The sequence below is a fragment of the Anopheles funestus genome, chromosome 3RL (assembly GCF_943734845.2).
Source record: "Anopheles funestus chromosome 3RL, idAnoFuneDA-416_04, whole genome shotgun sequence".
NCBI lineage: Eukaryota > Metazoa > Arthropoda > Insecta > Diptera > Culicidae > Anopheles > Anopheles funestus.
Window position 1 is genome coordinate 59,267,873 of NC_064599.1, and position 22,506 is coordinate 59,290,378.

Genomic DNA, 22,506 nt, shown 5'->3' on the forward strand with positions numbered 1-22,506 from the left:
TGCTGTTAGTAAAAGCAATTTTCTTCGAACGAAGCACGGTGGGAAGGCAAAGCCATGGAATAAAACTAATTCGCACGATTGGTTTCAGTTTGTGTACCAGAATGTACTGGAACTGTTAATTTTTAATCAATGTACCATTGAAACTACCCAACAAATCGTACAAAGCAATTCAATTTCATTCGCTTGTTGTCGTGTTGGTATATTTCGAATCACGAAGGCCATGGAAAGTGCTCACAGATTCAGGGTGACTTACATATATCGCGGTTGCTACTGCGAAGGAGCACAAGGACGATCTTTTTAAGGGCTTCCTTCAATTTCGCATCCGAAGTTTGGAGAACCGAAATAGGAAATTTGAATATGCTTATGGCAAACGTAAGCCCATTCGATGCTTCGTCCCAGCTGCGGGAAGGGAAGGGAGGTACGATATTTAACAACACATAACCACTTGCACAATGGAGTACATTGTGATAACACGATTTCGTTTTCGCCTCGCGATGACACATCGGGCTAAGGTAAGGCACCTGAACTAACGCAAGTGAAAACGCACTTTTTGGCCTTCGTTATGAAATACGGCAAAAAACACTAACCTAAAGGAGGTTACTGAACTGTTTCCAGGATTTGTTTTGCGTTTTCATGTGCTTTCATGCTTTATCCATCGGTTTTTCCATTACGTTCCAAAGAGTCAAAGATTATAATCAAAATAGGGGGGCGTAACATGGAGCCTTGTACACCCCAGTGCAGAAACAATAGCCACATATCCCTGTTATCACCAGTTCCTAATCTGTAGATGGAGTATGTCTATGCATGCGAAGATGTTTTCCTATTTACCAACAATACACCCACACGTTCGCCCGGAATAAGTACCTTTCTTGTGCGTAGGAAAATCAACACCAGCACGGGATAATTTTGTGAGCAATAGCTCGTCCTGTATCTTTGTTATTTCCACTTGTGAACACTGCTTCTAGTGCTTCTTTCCTTTATCTAACAGGAATACACCTCGGCAGAGTATATTCGTTTGATTGTACACGTCCCTAGCGAACTGCCACAAATAAACAAAACTTTGAAAACTTCTTTTCACGTTCCACTGAGACAGCAAGTCGTGTGAAATGTGTATTAATTTCAGTAAAACCCCAACAAGATATTTTTGCCGAGTTGTACCTATTTCGTTGTTTGTTTTCTTCTCAGCGTTTTTTGCGTGTGTGTACTGCTGTCAAAATCTGGTGTCACAGCATGATTTGTTTATGCGGTGCAGTTCAGTAGAAATTTTTAGGCAAATTTTGCCAGATGGGACTTGATAGCTACAACACGCTATCGGAACGATTTCAATAATCAAAATTTATAATCTACTGAACACAGAAGAGCCCCATTAATACTTTAATATACCATTACTTCAACCTGCAGAAGCGTATCTCTAGAAAATAATTGATCCATATATTCGTTGTAGAAAGAAAAATTAAACACAGTGATAACTGTTGATTTTCCTTATCAAAACACAGTGATATCTGTTGATTTTCCATCGTGTTTTTCTTTTGTTTCAACAAAACACCATTGATCTAGAAATTAATTCAAATGTGCAATTCTCAGCAAACACAAATATAACATGCAGTACTCAACCTTGGGAACTAGACGGTAGAACGGTCAAAGTATAGCTGTCATCTTAGCATTGGGCGATACACACAAGCTCGTGTTGATTTAAATTGAAGAAGACGCAAATGTTGTGCAGAATTTCAACGAATTCCACGCTCAAATCAAACAGGAAGCAGATGCTTAGTTGATTTAAAATGTTTGTTCGATTATAGTGGAATAAAGTGACGCTTAAATTGTCCATTTAATCCAGCTAACAGTTAGAAGAGTGCGTTGATGTGCGTTTGTGGGTGAATGAAAAGGAAAAAAACACATTCCAAGGAGTATAAGCAAGAAAAGTACATCAGTTGGTGGGTGAGTAGTGCAGAGCTTGACACTACGCATGCAAGAGTAAAAGAGCCAGCAACACTTGCAAGAGCAAGAGCGATCGAACGTGCAAGTGAGGCGGTGTGAGCGAGAAGGAAAGACAACGAAAAACATGCATGAATGAGTGTGTTTGTGCGCCGACCGACGTACAAAGGAGGATATCAAAATCTTTTGCTCAGCGCGAAAGGAGTGGTGTGGTAGCGTATCGTACTGTGTCCTACAGTCGAGTGTATTTTTGCCGTGTGTACGCGAACTTTCGATAGAGTGTTGGCGACATTTTGAAAACAGGTTAGTAGTGTCAATTGAGAAGCATTAATTAGTGAGGGAAAAATGTTTAGAAATGTGTAGTGTCCGTTATGGAAAAAAATGTTCCATCTTCATTTGTCCACGGTGACTATGAAACTGCAAATAAAAAATTTAAAGAAAACGTCAACATGCCGTCTCGGTTCCACCCTAGTGAAGCAAAGGGCGGTAGTACAGTGAACGAGTGCGATCTCTTTCGCTTCTGCTACTTGACCGTGATGCTGTTATTCGTTTTCGGCTACTCTCGTTCTCGCTCACTCGCTTTAAGGGCTGAACAAGCAGTCTGCGTCTCCTTCTTGTACCACTGTCAGAGTGAGTGGGAAAGCAACTATTGCAGATTTAAATTGTTCGCGCGATGTGACACGGGTGTTTGTCTTCACGCACATAACTCTGCACATAGGCTTTCCATATATTTTTTTTTGCGATTGAGATGCATCTCGCGCATCTCGTTACCGTTGATCAGATGTAGAGGTAAAGATACAGTGCGAGGGTGAGAGTAGGATAGGATGTAAAATATCTGCTCATCTATGTTGTACTGTATGGGGCGGCACGGGGGGGATGAAAACAAAAAAAAGGAACCGGTTAAGACGGTGTGGTACGTATTCGAACATGCTGCTACGCACATGGTGATGGTTCGGATGGCCAATTTGGGTTTCCTTTCCCGCTTCCATCCACCATCCAGTCCCTAAACGGCGTTAGGTGCTTGTTTTGGATGTGGCAGAACAACAGACGGGCAACAGGAACATATAAACACTGTCGGACAAACCAATTGTAACTTCGAAACAGAATCACTACATTTTTAACATCCCTTAAATTTTGATTTGATTTGAAAGAATTTCACAAAAATGTTATCAACGGTAGGTTATTGTAACCTGCTAATAATGATTGGAATCTTTCTCAAACTCATTGTTTTGAAATTTGTCCCCTGTAAAGATTACTAACAACAGGAGAAAGGTAAAATACGATAAAAGTAATAGATTTCTGGAAAAGAAACGACTATTGTTGATACCATATTTTCATTGGCTCACACTTGAGAGAAGGTTCTGGATGTAACTCCACTTTGGTCTGGAAACTTCTGAAATTGAAGGATTGTATAAACTAAGGATCGGAAGGATCTTCAAAAACTATCATGTTTGGAACATGTGGGCGAGGAAAGCGCAGAGAAGTGGCTGCTAATAGATTCTAATTATCTTGGATACGAATTCAAAAGCAACAGAGGTATTATTATGGAATACCTATTATAGGTATTATTATAGGTATTATTATAGAAGATGCGATACGGACGATGAATCTAATTCAGAGTCAGAAGATGATTGACTGAAGATGATGAGTGAGTTATTCATGGACAGCAAGGGGAGCTACTTAAATGTAGGGCAAATAAGAGCAAATATTAAAATGCATTATATAAACGCGTACCTGTCAACCAAACCTTGTGAACCTTTTATCCCAACGTGCCATTCAGTCCCAACGTGCCCGGATAATCGGCGCTCCACTGTATAACATATAATATACATTTGTTCATATACATTATATAAAATATAACACATAAAATTGGATAACTCATACTGAAGTTCAAACAAAATTTGCAACCAGCTTTTTGCAACAATAAACTACAAAGTACAGTAAAATTGTGTACTTCAAGAAAGTATTTACCCATCATACACTGGATGGTGAAAATCTTAAACTACCGCATTAATAACGTTTACCCATTTGCGCCAAGTTCGACTGACACTGTGGGTTTGTCAATTTCTTTTCACGCCTATGCACACTGCACAACGCACATTTGCTTTTCGTCGCTGGTCTCGTGCGTGTCGCGTTTATGCAGGAGGTCGTTTTTTTGTCACTCCAAATCGTCCGTGTATTTGGAGTTTTGGGCCATTTTTCATTGCGGTTTGTGTGAAACGTGTGAAAACAGTATGCAAATAGAAGGAATGTGAATACAAAACAGATGTTGTTTCCTTCTAAATGCACATAGGGACACAGAGTATACCTTCAGCTGCATCGGTAAGCGAAAACATCAGAACGTTCAGAGCAACGGTTTAGTATGTGCCAAAAAACCAAACAAAAAACAACAAAAGAAGGGAAAAGCAACAAAACTGGTTTAAAAGCGATTTTTTTCGACAGTGCATTATTTCGCTTCCTTTCTGCAAAGCCATGTAGTCCGCGTGTTGTGTTTGAAGGGCTTGTTGGACGCCAAATCAATTACCATTCAAACTCACCTTTTACCCCGATTAGGTGTACCGTGATAATTTCTGTTGCTGGTAGGTCCAAGTAGAGTCCAAGTATTTTCATTGTACCTACCTATCGCTGGGAAAAGGTGAACCACTTTTATGATTAACATTTTTTATACCGATAGCTTCGATTGCTCGTCTTTGAAAGTTGTCTCTTGTTGTCGAATTGCTATAGTTTCCGTTGACCAAAGTGTCAAACCACATAGTAACCAGAACGTACATGATTTTACTTGAAGAGGCTGATGGCAGATTCATGTCTTTTCTTGATTTTAATTTAGTCATACATGCTGTATGGTATGTTCTGTGTATGGGGAAACTTTACTGTACGTGATTTTGGTATGTGAGAACTGGTGCTGTTCGCGAGCACTAACGAGAAGAAAAAAATAGTTCATCAGTTGATGACCGTGACCCATTATTAATCCATTTGTTATAGAATTTTGGAATAAAAACAGGACTTACACCTTTTACAATCATAGCTCACTTTCTCCACTTTGCTTTACAAATACTTTAGAAGTAATGATAATTATCAGTATGATCTTTTGCTAACGTAATTTTGTTTTGTTTATTTTTTATAGATTATATTGCGCTGTCTGTGCATATCGTTCTGAGAACCAGTATAAGCAATTGCTATGGAGGGACTATCGGTAGCGTCTGCAGAAGATGATTCAGCTGCCGATGGAAGCGGTGGTGGTGGCGGTGGAAATACTAGCAGTGGAGGAGGAGGAGGACCTCCTGGCAGAGGTGAAGAAACACGGCGATGCAACGCGCCTCGTGCGGCAAGGCCTCCTGCATCCATGTATGAAACGGGTGGTGGTACTGGAACAGGGGGTCGAGGAGGTGGAAACTGTGGTGGTCATAATCGTAAAATTAATCAACAACAACAACAGAGACACCAACAGCAACAACAGCAGCAACAACTTCAGCAACATGGTGGAGGAAAGAAACAAAAGAAGCAACAAAAGTGGAAAGCGAATAAATACCGTGGTCGTGGTGGTGGTCCAGAACGCAAGGACTGTCCTGCTAGAGGTGGCAGAAAGGATAAATCAACCGGTGGGATTGGAACACAGATTCCAGGTGCGGGAAAACCAGAGGATGGCACCGCAGCAAATGGTCTCGGTGGGGATGATCAGCTGACCGTGGGCAAGGGTACCACATCAGGAGAAGTTCAAGCACAACAAACGGAACCTGGTTGCTTTCATCAGGTCAATCAACAGCAGGTCCATTTGCAGCATGGAACATCTTCCTCCTTGGGAAATGCCCAACAACAAACATCCGGAACGTTGGCTGCAGCTATCAACGTAGGCGGACAGCAGCAAGGTGGTGCGGGTGGAGGATCCGCCACGTCCTCTGCAAATCCACCCCAGAAGCAGAAACATCCCAAACAGCAGAATCTTACCCCGATGGAAGTACGTAACAAGCGGTTACAGTCTGTTTCGAAGTTCTTCCTGCCGGATAAGCGACCGCGCAAGGAGTGTATTGTACCGCCGACAAAGTTTCTGCTCGGTGGCAACATTTCCGATCCGCTCAACCTGAACAGCCTGCAGAACGAGTCGGAAAACGCGGTCACACCGAAATCGTCCCCGATACCGACACCACCACACTACAAGGCGAAGATCGAAGTGATCATACCGCCGAACATTAACGATCCGCTTCATCTGCTCGATCCGGTCGACTCGGTCGAGTACGAAATGCAGCTTTGTTCGCCGATGAAGCGCAAGCAGCGGACGCGCAACAAGCGCAAACGCAAATCACGCACCGCAACGGAACGGAACGCGGACGGTTTGCTGTCGATCGATCAGCTGCCACCGCCACCGGGTGCGGAGGAGCATGTTGGAAGCAGCGGCGTAACGGTTGGTGCTGCCAACAAGGCGGAGGAAGCTACCACTGCTGAGGAAGCTTCCTTTACGGGCATTGGTCAGAAGTTTGCCGATGCTGCAGCAGGAGAACGATTCTCACTGGCGCCCGATATGGATACGGGTTCACATTTTCAGCACCTTCACTTTGCGGGCCAATCGTCCAGTGGTGGAGGAAGCGCATTAACACAGCAGCAGGGACACATAAGCGCGGTGGGCGTTGGCACTAGCGTTGGAACCACGGCGGAACGAAACGTTTCTTCCGCCGGTACGCTGACGGAGCAGGATCGCGACAGGGAGAAAGCCATGCGCAACTTGAAACTCGATCTCGAAAGTGCCGGTGGTCGGAAGCGGCGTACCAGCGAAAGTACAAACAGCACCAAGAACAAACTGCGCCGGATGGATTCGATGGATAAAATCGTGAGTCCGGTAATTCCACAACCGGGCGGCTGGAAGCGAGCCCACTGGCCGACGAACGCTGGTGGAAGCGGTGCCGCGGGCAATGCAGGACGCAATCGGACCCGCACCTATTCCACTACGTCCAACACGGACGAATTGCACGGCGAGGAAGCAACGACTTCGACCGACCGGGGTCAAGTACAAGACAGTCAAGTACAAGAAAAAGCACACCATTCCGAGCGCAATGATGCGCCAGATGATGTTACGAAAAAAGTATTCGAGACCGGTATGAGTACGGCACAGGAAGGGGTGATGACCGGTAGGGAAAAATCGGTCACGGTCCAGCACAAGCCGGTAGGTGACGTTGGGTCAGTTGATCGTCCTTTGGCACTTGGGCAGGGAACAACCGAGGGAGTAGTTCCACAGCCGCATACTGCGTTGGCCGCTTCAAGCCGGTATCACTTTGGTAACTACGACCGCTACTACGGTTACCACAGTCTGAACGAGTTTATCGACGTCCGGCTGAAAGTGTTCTTGCGTAATTCGTACCTGTTTCGGGACAAGGATGTGCTGGACATTGGGTGCAATGTGGGTCTGATGACGATTGCCGTGGCAAAGATGCTGCAGCCGAAATCGGCCACCGGAATCGACGTGGACGGTAAGCTGGTAGCTAAAGCGCGCAAGAATCTTTCCAAATACGTGCGAGTTCCACGCACCACGGGGCACGCAGCCGGAAGGAGAGTGAACCGTGAATCGGCCACAGCTGTCTCCATTGCTCCCGATACGATGGAAGCGAGTGAGGAGCCGATCGTAAGCCGAAATACAATTCCATTAGAATGCGATCCACTACAGCTTGGTGTAAGTGAATTGGCTACCAGCGTCACCACCGTCACCACTAGTCAAACAGGAGAGGAGTCCATTGCGCCAGCTGCTGCTACGCCATCAAACGTTACGGAAACAAGCGTCGCTGAGGTTGCAGCAGTTAACGAACCACCCGGGGAAAATGTTCTTCAACCACCTGTTGTCCTTGTTCCAAAAGTAAAAGAAGAAAACGAAGAAGAGGAGAAGGATATAAAACCACCGGAACCGGTGGATCAACCGAGCCAAGTAAAATCGGAACCGATGATAACGGTACCGGGACCGGATCACAGCAGCAAATGTTTGCTGCGACAAAAGCGACGCCGAAAACGGATGGCACTGAAACGCCGGCCCGGACAGCATCACCAACAGCATCACCAGCAGCATCAGCAGCTGCGACGCCAAAAGACGGAACAGTCACAGTACTTTCCGATCTCGTTTCCGCTCACCATGGGCAATCTCAGTGGGAAGGAGTATCAAATGGATATTGGCCGGACGGAAAATAAATTCCCCCACAACGTACGGTTTAAAACGGTAAGCTTTTTCATTGTCCTCATTATTATTAGCCTCAAAGTGAATGTGTTGTGGTATATTTTTCTCGGTTTCTTGTTTCATTTTGCAGATGAATTACGTCCTCAAGGATGAATCGTTGATCAACTACGATACGCAACAGTACGATCTGATCCTGTGCCTTTCGGTAACGAAGTGGATCCATCTGAACTACGGTGATATGGGTCTGAAGATAGCGTTCAAGCGCATGTTCAACCATCTGCGACCAGGAGGGAAACTTATCTTGGAAGCACAAAACTGGGCCAGTTACAAAAAGAAAAAGAAGCTCACGGTAAGCTCACTGTGGATAGATGAATCGTGGAATGAAGCCATATTCTCATTCGTTTTTATTTACCGTAGGCTACTATTTTCGAAAACTACAAAAGCATTGATTTCTTGCCGAGTCGCTTTCACGATTACCTGCTTAGTCCGGAGGTGGGTTTCAGTCACAGTTTCCCGCTGGGTATACCGCGTCATCTGAGCAAAGGTTTCCGGCGACCGATCCTGGTGAGTGTGATAAGGATGTTTTATGTATTTCGTTTGCTCTTTGTACACTTTTGTTTTAGTTTGAAGTTTAGCATTAGACTTTGCGAAGAACGCAAGAATACCTAACCTAACAAGTGCTAGAAACATATCTCTACTAGTAAACGAAGATAATCGAACGCCAAACTAATTGTAAACAATTTTAATCTCTTCAGCTTTACATAAAGGGCGATTTTACGCCTTCGCAAGCGAAGTGGAGCGACACGTATCATCCCGGTACACCGTACGAGAACCATCGCGGTATCTACACTGATATTGTTACCGCTTCGCAGTCCGCAGCCGGCTGCATCTGGGGTGCGATGACACCGTACGCACCCAGCTACAGTTATCGGCAACCGCCAACACCATCGCATGGCGGTGGCAGCGGAAGCGGTAGTGGAGGTTTTGCCTCAACTTCCCCTTACTATAACCCTCGCCAGACGGACAGTTATCTGCCGAGTTACGACAACATCGGCAACGGACATCGGCCCGGTAGCTACTGTTTTGCTTCGCCGCTGTATTCGACCACCTGGTCGCCACCGTCGGACATGCTGGCAACGAGCGGTGGTGGTGGAGGTTCGTACCGCCGTTCTGCCTCTAATACACCTAACTCGGCCAGCATTCGGAGTGCAGATAATGATGAGCATTATTACGCCGGTACGGTTGGTGGAGGTAGTCAGCGGCGTCATCATGTCTACCCACCGATCGATGTACTGCCACCATTGCTCGGGTATGATGGAATGCGCCCCGGAAGCTATCGAAGCGGCGGCGGTGGTGGTGGTGGTGGAGGTGGTGCGATGACAGATTCAGACTCCGAACCATCGTCAAATTCGGCCTCGCAGACACCTACACGGCAGCAGCAACTGGCCGGTAGCTTCCTGACGGACGACCAGTCCAACTCTCCCAGCGGTCACTCACAGCCCGACAAGTAGAGCGGGGGGTATTAGTGACGGTTCGTTTCGAAAGTGAACGAAAGACACGATTCTACTTAGACACAACGCGAAACGACCTGTTGCTTTAGATTTAGTGTAAGGACGCACAAAAGCTGGTGAGGCGCCGATGTTTTGTGCCAGTGGGAAATTGTTTAATAGACGGGTTAGATAAAGCAGCGGTCTGCAGTTCTGCCTGGCCGTGCGCTCGGTAGTATCCAACACCGTGTGATATAGATTTCATTCGAAAAAGGTGATAATCTTTCCCAGAGAAACCAAAAAAAAGCGGATAATAACGCATAGTACGTGCACAACAGCCGCAATGCAAGATTTAGCTACAAAGGCCACCTATTCAATTTCACACACACACACATTCTCTCTCTCTCTTTCTCTTTGTCTCTTTACGCAAAGTTCAATATATAGAACACGGCACAAAGGCAAACGCATTACGGTAACCAATTCTTGACTGGTTTTCAGCAATAGGCTTTAACCTGGCCAAGATTGTTTGCTCTCGACACGTGAAGTATTTATCTGTTTTTGTTAGATGTTTGTTGCCCTCTCTCACCTGCCTCCCTTTTTCGTGCACATTAATCGATTAGTGTCGTAAGTCAGTTATTGTTTTTTTTTTCTTTTGTAGTTTTTAAACCATTCAGTTCTTTGATCATGTTCGTTTTGTAAGCCATAGTTGTAGAGCTTCTTTTCGGCCACAACACGCATCATTATTGATGCGACCACGTAAAGCGAGTAGTAATAGGGATAGGCGAAAACCCCCGTTTTGTGTGAGTTGACAATTGTAAATTGTACGACTATATAAAGTTCGCTTACACGTTCTCACTTCCAGTTGTGGAGTGTGGGGAAAATGAGGAAAAAATAATATACATTTGAAAGAACGTACATCGTTTACACTTCTGTCTGTATCCGAAAGTTTGCCGGCTTGTTGTTTGATGCTCTAGGCAAGATGGTCTTGTAATCACGTACATCTATTCATCATTTCGGAACCATATATGAAACATTGAATTATCATAAGTATGCATATTTCTGCAGGCTGCATATCGGACCTGCATGGCTTGGACGCTACCATATATGGTAATCAATTTTCGCCAAATATTTTTTGGATTATACCGAACCTTACAACCCAACGCACGGTTACCTTGCCGAATAAGTGCCCAACATAACAAAGGAGGTGCCCATATACGCTCTAGGCCTGAACCTCTGTTGATATCTCCGGTCAGTTAACACGAACGGTAGGATACTCCATTCTCCAGACGTGTCAGAATCTTTTAAAAGATTCCGCGATCGTATCCGGCCGACATGAAGTGTGCCACGATCGACGATTTTGTTGTCAGACCCGAAAGGGGCTGACGATTCTAACAAATTTCAAATCAACGTTCGTTTACTCTTCTGATCAACGCGGCTGCAAATAAAGTGATGGAGCTAGAATACATTGACTATTGATAGCTAATCACATGGGAAATTAGATAAATTTGTAGCTTTTTTCAATTAATAACTTAATATTCAAACAAATTTAAAGTTTATCGACCACATTCGGTCGACACTACATTTGCGTGAAAAAGGTATCAACCAAGGAACTCAACCGGGACAACTAACTTGGTGTCTAATCAATAACCAAAAAGTACGAGATAACAATGGTAATGTTCAAGGACATTTTCGAATTCGAGCGAAAAAGTATTTAAAATATACCTATGTAGGTAGGGGCGGCCCGGTGGTGCATGTGAAAAACGGCGCCCGTCCACACGGCAGGGACCGGGTTCAAATCCCATCCGGACCGTCTCCCCGTAGCATGGACTGACTATCCTGCTACGTGGTTAAATAAGTCTTGATACGGCCAGGCCGTATCAAAAAAGCAAAACCGAGACCGAGACCCAGACCGAGCAAAAAAAAAAAAACCTATGTAGGTAGTTTCAACATTTAAAATCCTTATTAAAAAAATCATATTATAAATAAAACTTGGCATCCTTAATCTCTACAATACCTTTTCGAAGGACGATGCTAAGTCTATTACAAATAATAGACATCAGTGTCGGTTGTCCTTCTCGCAGTTTTTGAGTACATTAGATGTGCCAGATTGGGATGGACTAGTTATGTTATAATAAAATCACGCCACGAGATCATTACACACTATCGCTGGAAATCGCTATGTCCTGCCAGGATCTATTTTCAAACAGATATTTCCTCCTATTTTTTAATTTTTTAACAAAGATTCTTTCCACTTACTTTTATTGAATTTTACCCTTCTTTACACGGTAAGGTATTTGAATAGGGTTTGAAATAAAAAAAGCGATTCATAACATTTTAAATGTTATTTATCACAATTTTAATTTTCGTTTTTGTTAAAAATATGTGGAAATTGAATTGAAATGAAATATTTCATCGATTGATTCGTTTGTCGTAAATTATTTTCGTTCCGTACGGAATAGCTCCGTATGACGTTCAATCGAACGAAGGGTGGAAAAGAGAAGGAAAGTGCGTAAACGGGAGACGAAAGTTGCTGTCATTTTAACACAAGCAGATACACACAAGCTCGTTGATTTAAATTCCAGAAAAGGACGCGAAGATTGTGTGGCAGCAGAAAAGCAACTACGGTAACGGCAGGGCAAGTAGATAAAGCGATTCGATTCATTGTTCGATGGACCATACCGGAACTAGAAATGTTTAGATTATCCATAAAAATCCAGCATGCAATCATAAGTGAATATGTACCCGTGCGTGTGTGTGTATGAGGAAGAGAGAAATCGAGAGATGTGCGAGCGAAAGATCATGTGGAAGCAGGCAAAGTGCGTGCAGTGAGAGCAGTACACAACACTGAGAAAGCAGTAAGGCGCAAGAGAGAGGTCGCGGTAAAAAAGAGCGAGTGCGAAGAAGCACATTCATTGCGAGGAACAGTGAGATGGTATAGCGCAACAAACAAAAAAAAAGAGCGTTCCTGTCGGACGGATCGGTCGTCGTTGCTGTGTGCTGGGTTCGGGTTTGGTGTGTCCCTGGTGTTTCCCTGGTCGGTGTCCTGGTCTGGTTGCTGGCCAGCATTGACCCGTACGGTGGTGTGGTGTTGCGGTTGTTGTTGCGTGCTGTAGCTAATAGGAACGGCCGCAAACAGCTACGATAGAAGCAGCAGCAGTTCTGCTGGCTGTGAACGGGCGTTGTACAAAGGCAGGGCAGTACAAAGGCAGAGCAGAGCGCAAAACCATTCGGAACTCCCTGGGATCTTCACGGAGCGCACACCGATCTCGCAAGGGGTGCGTTTTCCTTTTTCCGCGAGTTTTTTGTTGTTGTTGTATTCGTTTTGCCAAACGATGCGGTGCGTGCGTGCGTGCATATGGAGGACAACGGCGGCTGGTAGCGTTGGGCTGCCTATCGTTAGGTGGTGAAGCAAATTCGCCAAACGGGGAGTTACAGAATGGTGTGTACGTAAGGAGAGGACCTTCCTTCATTTTCACCTCCGTGGCTGTTTCCTTTTGGGCACTGTTTTTTGGAAGAAAACTGCTCCAAAGAAAAACACACATACATAAGTGCAATCACATTCATCCAAGCAGCAACAGCAAGGACCAAACCAAAAAAAAAAACGAAGAAAAAATCGCTCAAAAACACACACTCCCACAGAATTTTCAGCAAGGAAAATCAAAAGCCAAGAAAAATAAAAAAAAAACAAAGAGCAAAATTCGCCACCTACATTGGGCACCGTGAAAATTGATGCGTGCGTTTCCATCGTTTTTTTTTCTGGTAAAAAGTCTTCTTTCCACAGAAAGAGGGAGGATTTTCACAGTTTCCTCCAACGTCGGCCCTGTTCAGCTGTCAATCCAACACATATACGCACACACGCACACATATACATCCAGCGTCCCAGGGTGTCGGGATAGTGTCCAAGTGATTCGTCGATTAGAACGAAAAAGAATCATTTGCGTGTGTGTGTGTGTTTGTGTTTTTTGTTGTTTTAATTCTGTTTCATATCCTTTTTTCCTTCCCAAAACCAGTGTGTCCTGAATGAAAAGTGGTTGAGTGTTTATGCAAACGTGCCCGCGCACGTGTGTGCGTTTGTGTGTGTGTGTATGTGTGATTGTGTCTATGGGCTTTCATTCCGTGTGAAATAGTGCGGGTGATTGGGCAGGCAAGGAGCACCAAAAGGAAAGAGTGGGGTGAAATCGTGATTTTTTTTTGTGGCCATTGAAAAACGATCACTAGGAAAGTGTGTGTGTGTGTACCGTCTACTATTAGCAAAGTGCAACCGAATGTGAGTGCGTGTTTATGTAATTAAAGGCATTTGGTGAGGCCAACGATGGTGTTAAAAGTGTAGCAAAGTGCTATCAAACACAACAGCCAACGTGGTGTACACCTGCTGGTATGTTGCCGGCCATAGAAAGGACGACGAAGCACACGAGACGTGATCTGTTTCCCGTGAAGTAACCCACTGTGTTGCTGTGTGGTTTGACGAAAGCACACAACGATCTTGTCCTCCAGCGCGACCATTAAAGATCTGCTGCCAACCGACCGATCGAATCCTTCCGTTGAGAAACGCTGTTCAAGGATAACGGGCACTTGCGTTGCAGTAACTGGTGGTGGTGTTTCGTATAGCGATAAGTAGCAGCCCAACAACGATAAGATCGCTCAATAAATCTTTCGACAACAATAACACCCCAGCATCGTAGTCGATCGTCGTCGATCGTCGTCGTCGCCGTCACCGTCGTCGCTCGGTTCCGGAGCCCATGTACAGCTACAAAAATGGTGAAAACAGTGCTGCTACCCCAAAATATTAGTATATTCGAGATTTCTAATCATGACCGAGGCATATGAAGAGTAAGTGATCAATATCCGTTTTATCAACACTTTTACTACAGTAATATAAGAATGTACATATAATAATGTTCTCGTCGTCTAAAATGATGAATCGGAAGAAATGGAAAGTTTTTCCAACCAAGAAACAAATCACTGTAGTCTTGTTGTTTCTAGTACGCCTAGGCTTTTTATCGTCCCCGTGCACGAAAGGCCTTTCTTTCGTTTGGTTTACGTTATTCGAGAAATCCGAAGGATATGTTTTGCGCTCTCTGTCATCTTTCTACAGAGCATCTTAGCATCATGCTCCATCTCTTGGCGGGGGGGGTAGGTCGCCTAATTTTGCAATTGCCATTCCATTGGCTTCGAACTTGTTTTTGCTCCCAGGATTCTCTAGCACGTATGCACGCTCCCTCTTTATATGTATATGCTCTCTATCACTCTCACTCTTGTTATAAAATTATTCTGGAGTATCCTATTTTGTATGTCATGATTGACCAAAAAAAAAAAAATACCAGACGCCACCTCAACGCACTCACATCATATCTCACATAATAGTAACGATGATGGGCACGTAGACAAAAAAGAAACTGAACACTTGATGTTATATTTCTACTGAGGTTTACACCCCGAAAAGGGTAGAAAGTACACCAAACATCAAGTTCAAAAAAAAGTTTGGAATCATTTGTAATCATATCTTTTTATTGATCCTGTAAAGTTGCCGAGCTGAACATATTGTTTTCAATTTTGGAAGAAAGATAGTCAGTAGGAGTTCAATTCTTCTTCAAAGATGATCCGAGATCCAATTCCGACTACAGACCAACAAGAAGAGTATCTGTTGATAGCAATTGTGAATGTCCTTTAGTTTGGCAACATATCAGAGTGTACTCCAAATGTCATTTTTGCAATATTTGAATATCTATAACACATTAATGCACCAATGAACTATGTATGTCTAGAGATCTACCATGTCTTCTGCGTTCTTCTAGACAGGATATAATGCTATTCTCTGCTTTTCTGAGTATCTTATTCTGGAACATACATAACTAGTAATGCTATTTCAATTTTGGACAAAGTTCATGTCCCAGAGACGTATGTGAGTTAAGGATCTTGGACTCTAGTCTTAGAATTCCACTGTTAATTTACCATAAAATCGCTATAGCAGTTGAAATATCGAGGATACTCTCCTTTTCCTCTATTTTATAGAAAGTCTTCAACAGCACCCAAAACTTGCAAGATGTCGTTTCGTCGAACGCGTGAGCTACGTTCTTCAAAAATAATCGCCAACGCTTCAGGATATGGTTTACAGTGCGCTGACACATTAATCACACGAAAATGTATGAATAGCGTGCAAAAAGGTGGAAATGGTAGAAGCATGAAATATGAATGAACTGTGTATCGGCATAAGCTCTAGCACCTAGCATGCGAAACACTACATTCGCTCACTTATCGTGTTTCGTCCAGAAGGCAATAGAGAAACGAATCAATGATGGTACCAAAACGCGAACCCGAACACAGCGTTCTATTCTAGAATGGGAACACTTCCCTCACAGAAGGGAGGACCTCCAGAAGGGGTGGAAAACGGTTTTTGCTATTGAAAGCTATCGGGAAAATCATTCATCGTTTCACATCGTTTGCGCTGGCCTGGCGGACGTTGCTGACATTGTGTCAGTGTGCGTACGTGTGTTTTTTTTTTTGGGTACGTGCGCACGCCCTTCTGTGCGCTAATTTCCAAACACAGAAATTGCCCAGCCTAGTTGTTTCAATGATTATCCTTTTTTTTCCTTCGATTGTTGGGGGTTTTCTTTCTTTTTTTTGTTGGTTTTGTTTGGGCTTTTTGGTTTTTTTGGGGGGGGTTTTAGCGTTGCGTTCGCTCTCTTCTTGCATGGAATGTTCGCTCTGGGTCAAGGCAAGAATGTTCCATTTCCGCTCACCCAGCAGTAGCAGCTGCTCCGAAAACAACAATGCTCCTACTTTGAGGCTCCTTTTCTCAGCAGCTCCGAAATGCACTCACCATCCTGTGAGATGTGCGTGAGCGTGGTGAGATTGGAAGGATTTGAAGGGCAGAAATTAACAAAGATAAAAGCACTTTTTTGTGGTTTTGTGGTAAATAATTTCTTTTCCAAAAATGTTAACGTTTTGGTAAATATTGAAAATTGTTAGTTAGTTTGAATGCGCAGCTATGAAAATGTTTGCCGTGCAATGTGTGAGCATAATAGTGCTAAGGGTGGAATATTCTACTCCACGGTAATATATATTTTATTTAGTATGTTTGCAGCGAGAGTAATCGATGGTGGTGACCGTGAGAGCGTAGCGCTCATTTGCCACAATCCAGGCCCAAAAGCAACAGTCTCCCGCCGTCGGTCGGACAAGCGTTCCAAAAAAGGATCGCGCAGTATGTGTGGTGACGGTTGATGGCGGTCCTTGCTTTCATGAATGAGAAAGGGCGAGCGTCCAAGTGCTCTGGATTTCATTGAGAAAAATGTGGATCCGGTGGCGCACTGGTTCTCCACGCCCTACCAGTGCCGCGCACCACACACTTCAACGATCATCATTACCGTCATCGTTGGGACGGGCAGGCCATCCCCATCCTCGGTTTGCGCGCACGTTGCAGAGAGAGAGAGAGAGAGAGAGATAGATAGAGAGAAAGAGTGCGTGGCAACTGGAGGTCGGTTTGTTTGGTGGATGGCCAAAAATTTTCTTTTCCCAATCCCAACCCTTATTAGTTCCCCCCCGTTCTCATCTCAGGTTCTGTTGCACGTTCTACTTCACTTTTGCTTTGGAGCACGCGAAAACACATCACACCAACACCGTTTGTTTAGCATGCTAGAAAACATACCATTTGCGAATATGGAAGGGAGCATTCGTGTGTTTTTTTGGGTAATTAAGGAAGGGGTGACTGGGGTACTTCCAGGTGAGAACGCTTACAGATAGAAGTCGCTAAAACGCCAAGGGAATGGTACTAAAAAGGGAATAAAAAGGATCCAGATGCATACATATAACAACAATGTAGTGCAGTTTTGCAGTTTTGGCAAAATGTTACTGGATAAGGTGTGAAATTTTGATGTGAGTTCTCTTCAAGGACTTATGAAACAAAACACAAAACATTGCTAAAACACTAATTATTTCTCGATTTTTACTTGCAAATCCTTGAAAGAAATGATTATTCTTTCCTGTTCCAGTTTCGAGTTTTGTGTTTTTGCTTCCATTTTACTGTCCATGTGCGCGCATGTGTCGTCATCGGGATAGCATCCACAATTGATGTTTGTCACTTTTCCCTTCCCGGTACGATTTGGCTTCTTAAGGCACAATATGCAAGGGAATAAAAAATTAGCACCCTCCAAAAAAAAATTCCCCTCCCCCCCCCCCCCCCCCCCCCCCCCCCAATCCCCTTCACTTCAAGGATCCCAGCTTCCCAGCTCGTCAAGGACCTGTGAATGCTCGTGGACAACAAATGCGGTCACAGCCATTGAGAGAAATTCGTGCTTCATACACATGAAACACCGTGTTATGATGGTGTTGGTAATAGTGTACGTGTGTGTGTGTGTGTTGTGGCGCATGCAGGCAGATCCCTGTGAGCTTTCCGAGCTGCACGAAACTAGGCCAAAGGGAGTTTGGAGCATTTCCAGACATTGGCACATGGAAGTGAATCGAGGGAGGGGGACGTGAATGTTGGGAAGCAACGTTTTGTGGAGCAAGAGAGTAAAAGTTTTTGGCCAAGCAGAACTCCTCTAGCTTACATGAGAACTATGCGAGTGTCAGGATGAGAAATTTGTCCGAAGTTTGGTCAGAAAATTGTGTTTTATTGTGCAGGTGTATCAGGTGGTAGACATGTTAGACATCCTTGGAGATGTTTTATTGATTTATTAGCCGATTTGCTTATTACGGAGGTCTGCGCTAATGAGCTAATCGGTGTCCTCTTCGGTATAGTGTTGGCAAGACAATGCCATCCAAGATTTGAGAAAAAAAGGCGATCATCTTCTATAAGTCATTCAAGATCTTGGCATACGCTGATGATCGCTTTTAGACTTTCACAGACAGACAAACCTCGAGAATGAAGATTAGTCACCGTTGGCACTGTTACAAAATGTCCCAGGAGTGCCATATAGATAAGTGACTGCTTTTTCCAAAGACGTCCAAAACTTCACTTTTGGGTCAGAGGTCAGAATAACAACATTGATTGAGAAGGACCCGCTAAAATGACGAGCGCTATGAGTTGTAGAATGGGCTAGACTCGCCAGGCTTCTCAGCCTGTACAGTCCTTTTAAGCTGCCCAAATCGACAGAGGAGCTGTGGTAAGTCCAAACTGAGATGAACTGATGACGAAGACTCCTCTAGCAAGTTAAGAACACAAAGTGGTGATGACACCGTACGACCAGTAACATTTTTTCCATCGTCTATCCGGACAAAGCAGACGTAGACGTAGATGATGTCTTGGATACATCTTCCAGAAAAGCAGGACGCGCTGTTTGGGAATGTTTCTGGAAGCTCTTAATAAAAAGAATTCTATCAAAAAAAGGAAAATAAGGCAAGGGTTTATTTCTGTATTTTTTGGGGTTAATTTCACACTTCACGATACATAGAGCCACACTGGGTAACCGGGTGAACGTTTTCTTGGCGCCACTAGTTACGCTCGGCCAGTATCGGTTGGGTGTGTAGCTGTCAGTGTCCAGTTTAGTTTCGAGTGTCACGCGAAGGTTGCGTAGACCTGTGTCTCCGGCCCATCTAGATGAATGGGCTGAAAGTAAAGATGTGCACTGAAGTCATCTGGCCACGTTTGTCCCGGGTGTACCGTACCGAAAGGGAAGTGTATCTAATTTGTGTGAATTGGTACTCTCCTGCCAGTTTGACCCGTTGCGTACGATCGTATCGTTTTGTCTTCTATATGTTCGGTTCAGCATGAATGAACGCGGCCAGCATGTACACACACACACACTGGCCATTGATAACGAAGTGTGACAAATAGAGATGCCGAAGCAGGCGGAAAGAGCAACGCCAGGGCAGGGAACCTGTCGAGTGGGATTTTTGTAGTCGTAAGTTAAAAACACACACGCCTCATGGGATGTGAAGGAGGGCCCAGAAGTTGATCTTAATTGATTTTTGTTGACTCTAAAGCGGAACTCGAGGAAAAACTTGGGGGACAGAAAGCAATGCTGCTGAGGTGGTCAAAAATTTCGTCCAATTTATGGTGCGCACGGATGTTTGAACTATTTGATCTTATCGGCCAGAAACGACCTCCCCAGGATTTGACGTCATTCCTTAACGCTGTGTCCACGCTGGTGCTCCGGCGTCGTAAAAGGGTCGAGCTAGGCAAGAAATTAAATATCAAATTTAAAATAACTCGTGCCTCTAATGTCGCTTGATCTAGCATTGAGGACGTGAGTCATCCGTAAGCTAGGAGGTGCATCCGATAGGGAGAGGAAGCATCCCTTCAAGAAAAGAAGACAGACAACATTTAAGGGACGAGCTAATTTTGACGCACCGAGGACGCCACAATGCTGCATGGCACGAGACAATTGTGCGACGCAGGCAGCAGCATGCAGCAAATAAAGAAGTTGCTAAGTATCAAGTCGCGGCGAACGCGAGAGCATTGGCCACCATTGGTTGCATGACGAACCGCAAACCGAACGGAACCGGCCAGGAAATGGTGATCATTAATAACATCTCGTTCGTGTTCGCTGTGTGTGCTGCTGTGCGATGGGTTTGTCCGTTCATTTCCCTGCTCCCTACACCAACCGGTCGTGGTTTTATGAATGAACGTGCCTGGGGGGTTGGAGACTTTACGATCCCATCAACCCACCCCCGGCAGAGGTCTCGCGCGTCACGATCGCTTTCGCCACGGGCAGCGAAGTGTGACCATGCCTGGGATGGTGGGGCCGTTTCACACTGCAAAGAGGACGCCGTCATCGGCACATCACGTGCCCTTGCGAACGCGCTAGAATTGTACGTGTTCGTGTCACTTGGTTGAGAAGCAACGGAAAAGAATGTAATACCGATGTAATTTGAGGAACGTACAGAGTTCATGGGTTAGAGGTCTCCGAGGGCACTCATTTACGTTCAAGACTCCTCAAATCGCATTTTTCCGTTTGTGCAGCAGAGTTTCTTGTGTAAGTGTGCGTAAATTGAGGCGTAATGGTTTGAAGATCTAAATCACATTCTCAATGTGTAATGAATATTTCATTTCCGTTTCAGTTTCAAAAGTCCAAAGATAGGCACAAGGAAACAGAGTTCAAGATTACATTTAAGGTCTCAAGAAATATATTGAAGCAAGTTACTTAACTAAACTGAACAATGCATGTACTATTACCGTCAGAATGTTATTTAAGAATAAGTTAATTATTCGAATGTATCTTGTATCGATACAGGTTCGTCGATTCTTTATTCAGATACCAACCAAAGTCCTCGGGCTAGACTTAACCTTCAGTTTGGACTGGTGAATTTAAGAACAGTAGTTTTAAATTTCTATTGCTATCTACTAGACTACACAAAACGTTCCATATTCGAAAGGTTTTAAGCAGTTTGTTGTGAATCCTAAATTAATAGATTGGCAGGGTTAGTTTTGAGAAACATGATAGGGGCTTGATGTCCTATGGCTTTACGTTTGTTTTGTGAAATTTTGCAAAATTTTCTAAATTGATTTATTTTAATGCGAATCGGTTGAAATAAGTTTCTTTCCACTCAAATAATGCTTTAATAGAAGAAAAGAATAAAAAATAACAAAAAAATAAAAATAAAATTTTCAACTCGAAAATTTCATAAGGGGTACCCCTTGCCATTTTTTTGAGAAATTTTGCAAAAAAAATTAAATTGATTTTTTTTAATGCCAATTGGTTGAAATAAGTTTCTTTTCACTCAAATAATGCCTTACATAAAAAAATAATAAAAAGTTATAAGAAAATTAAAAAATATAAAATTTTGAAAATTTCATAAGGCTAATTTTTTCACCAAATTTTGCCTATAACTCGGTCGGTATCCAACAGATCGCCAATCTTTAACCTGTGACCGCTAGATGGCACCAATGGCTACATTTTCTTCTTGGACGGCCATGCCCTCAGATGTCTGTGCCAGAAGTTATTCGAGAAACCAAGTTCCTTACCCTGTTTGAGAAAATGTAAAATTTTCTTCATTTTTGCACCAAATTTTGCCTATAAGTCGGTCGGTATCCAACGGATCACCAATCTTTAACCTGTGGCCGATAGATGGCACCAATGGCTACATTTTCTTCTTGGACGGCCATGCCCTCAGATGTCTGTGCCAGAAGTTATTCGAGGAACCAAGTTCCATATCTGGTTTGAGAAAATGTAAAATTTTCTTAATTTTTGCACCAAGTTTTGCCTATAACGCGGTCGGTATCCAACGGATCGCCAATCTTTAACCTGTGGTCGATAGATGGCATCAATGGGTACATTTTCTTCTTGGACGGCCATGCCCTCAGATGTCTGTGCCAGAAGTTATTCGAGGATCCAAGTTCCATACCCTGTTTGAAAAAACGTAAAATTTTCCTCATTTTTGCACCAAGTTTTGCCTATAACTCGGTCGGTATCCAACGGATTGCCAAACTTTAACCTGTGGTCGATAAATGGCACCAATGGTTACATTTTCTTCTTGGACCGCTATGCCCTCAGATGTCTGTGCCAGAAGTAATTCGAGGAACCAAGTTCCATATAGAACCAGTTCCTGTTTGAGAAAATGGAAAATTTTCCTCATTTTTGAGCAATTCAGCAAAATTTATAAATGTGATATATTTTAATGCGAATTTGTTGCAATAAGTTTCTTTTCACTCAAATAATGCTTTAAATTAAAAAAAGAATAAAAAATCAGAAAAAAAATTTTAAAAATATTTCAACTCGAAAATTTCATAAGGGGTACCCCTTGCCATTTTTTTGAGAAATTTTGCAAAAAAATTTAAATTGATTTTTTTTAATGCCAATTGGTTACAATAAGTTTCTTTTCACTAAAATAATACTTTAAATAAAAAAAAGAACAAAAAATAATAAAAAATAAAAGAAATCTAAAAAATCTGAAAATTTCTTAAGGCAATAGCTAGTGCGAGCGCATCGCACAATCGCTCCTGTGTGCAGCACACCCGTGCGGAGCTACCTCAAGCGCACCGCACACTTTAGAGAG

General features: G+C 43.6%; 2 protein-coding genes across 14 annotated transcripts in view; both read left to right on the top strand.

Annotated features, from left to right (window-relative positions):
* The first annotated feature begins 1,489 nt into the window (after positions 1-1,489).
* Positions 1,490-10,484, top strand: LOC125768339 (7SK snRNA methylphosphate capping enzyme bin3). 2 transcript variants are annotated; one of them, XM_049435829.1, is made up of 5 exons: positions 1,490-2,238; positions 5,060-8,128; positions 8,217-8,435; positions 8,504-8,650; positions 8,842-10,484. In XM_049435829.1, exons 2-5 carry the CDS (start codon positions 5,114-5,116, stop codon positions 9,595-9,597), a joined length of 4,137 nt encoding a protein of 1,378 aa, XP_049291786.1. In that variant the 5' UTR covers positions 1,490-2,238; positions 5,060-5,113; the 3' UTR covers positions 9,598-10,484. The 2 variants fall into 2 exon arrangements, with proteins under 2 accessions (XP_049291786.1, XP_049291787.1); XM_049435830.1 differs by lacking the exon at positions 1,490-2,238 and adding an exon at positions 3,947-4,257.
* A 1,547-nt stretch (positions 10,485-12,031) lies between these two features.
* LOC125768391 (sprouty-related, EVH1 domain-containing protein 1) overlaps positions 12,032-22,506 on the top strand; it is a 29,443-nt gene continuing 18,968 nt past the window's right edge. For 5 of the 12 annotated variants that reach the window (XR_007418887.1, XM_049435985.1, XM_049435994.1 and 2 more), the window contains exons 1-2: positions 12,614-12,848; positions 13,584-14,403. Coding sequence is in view for 11 of the 12 variants with exons in the window: in XM_049435985.1 (XP_049291942.1) it covers positions 14,384-14,403 (20 nt within the window). In the remaining variant the exon portion in view is untranslated. The other 7 variants (XM_049435986.1, XM_049435987.1, XM_049435988.1 and 4 more) reach the window with 7 other exon arrangements.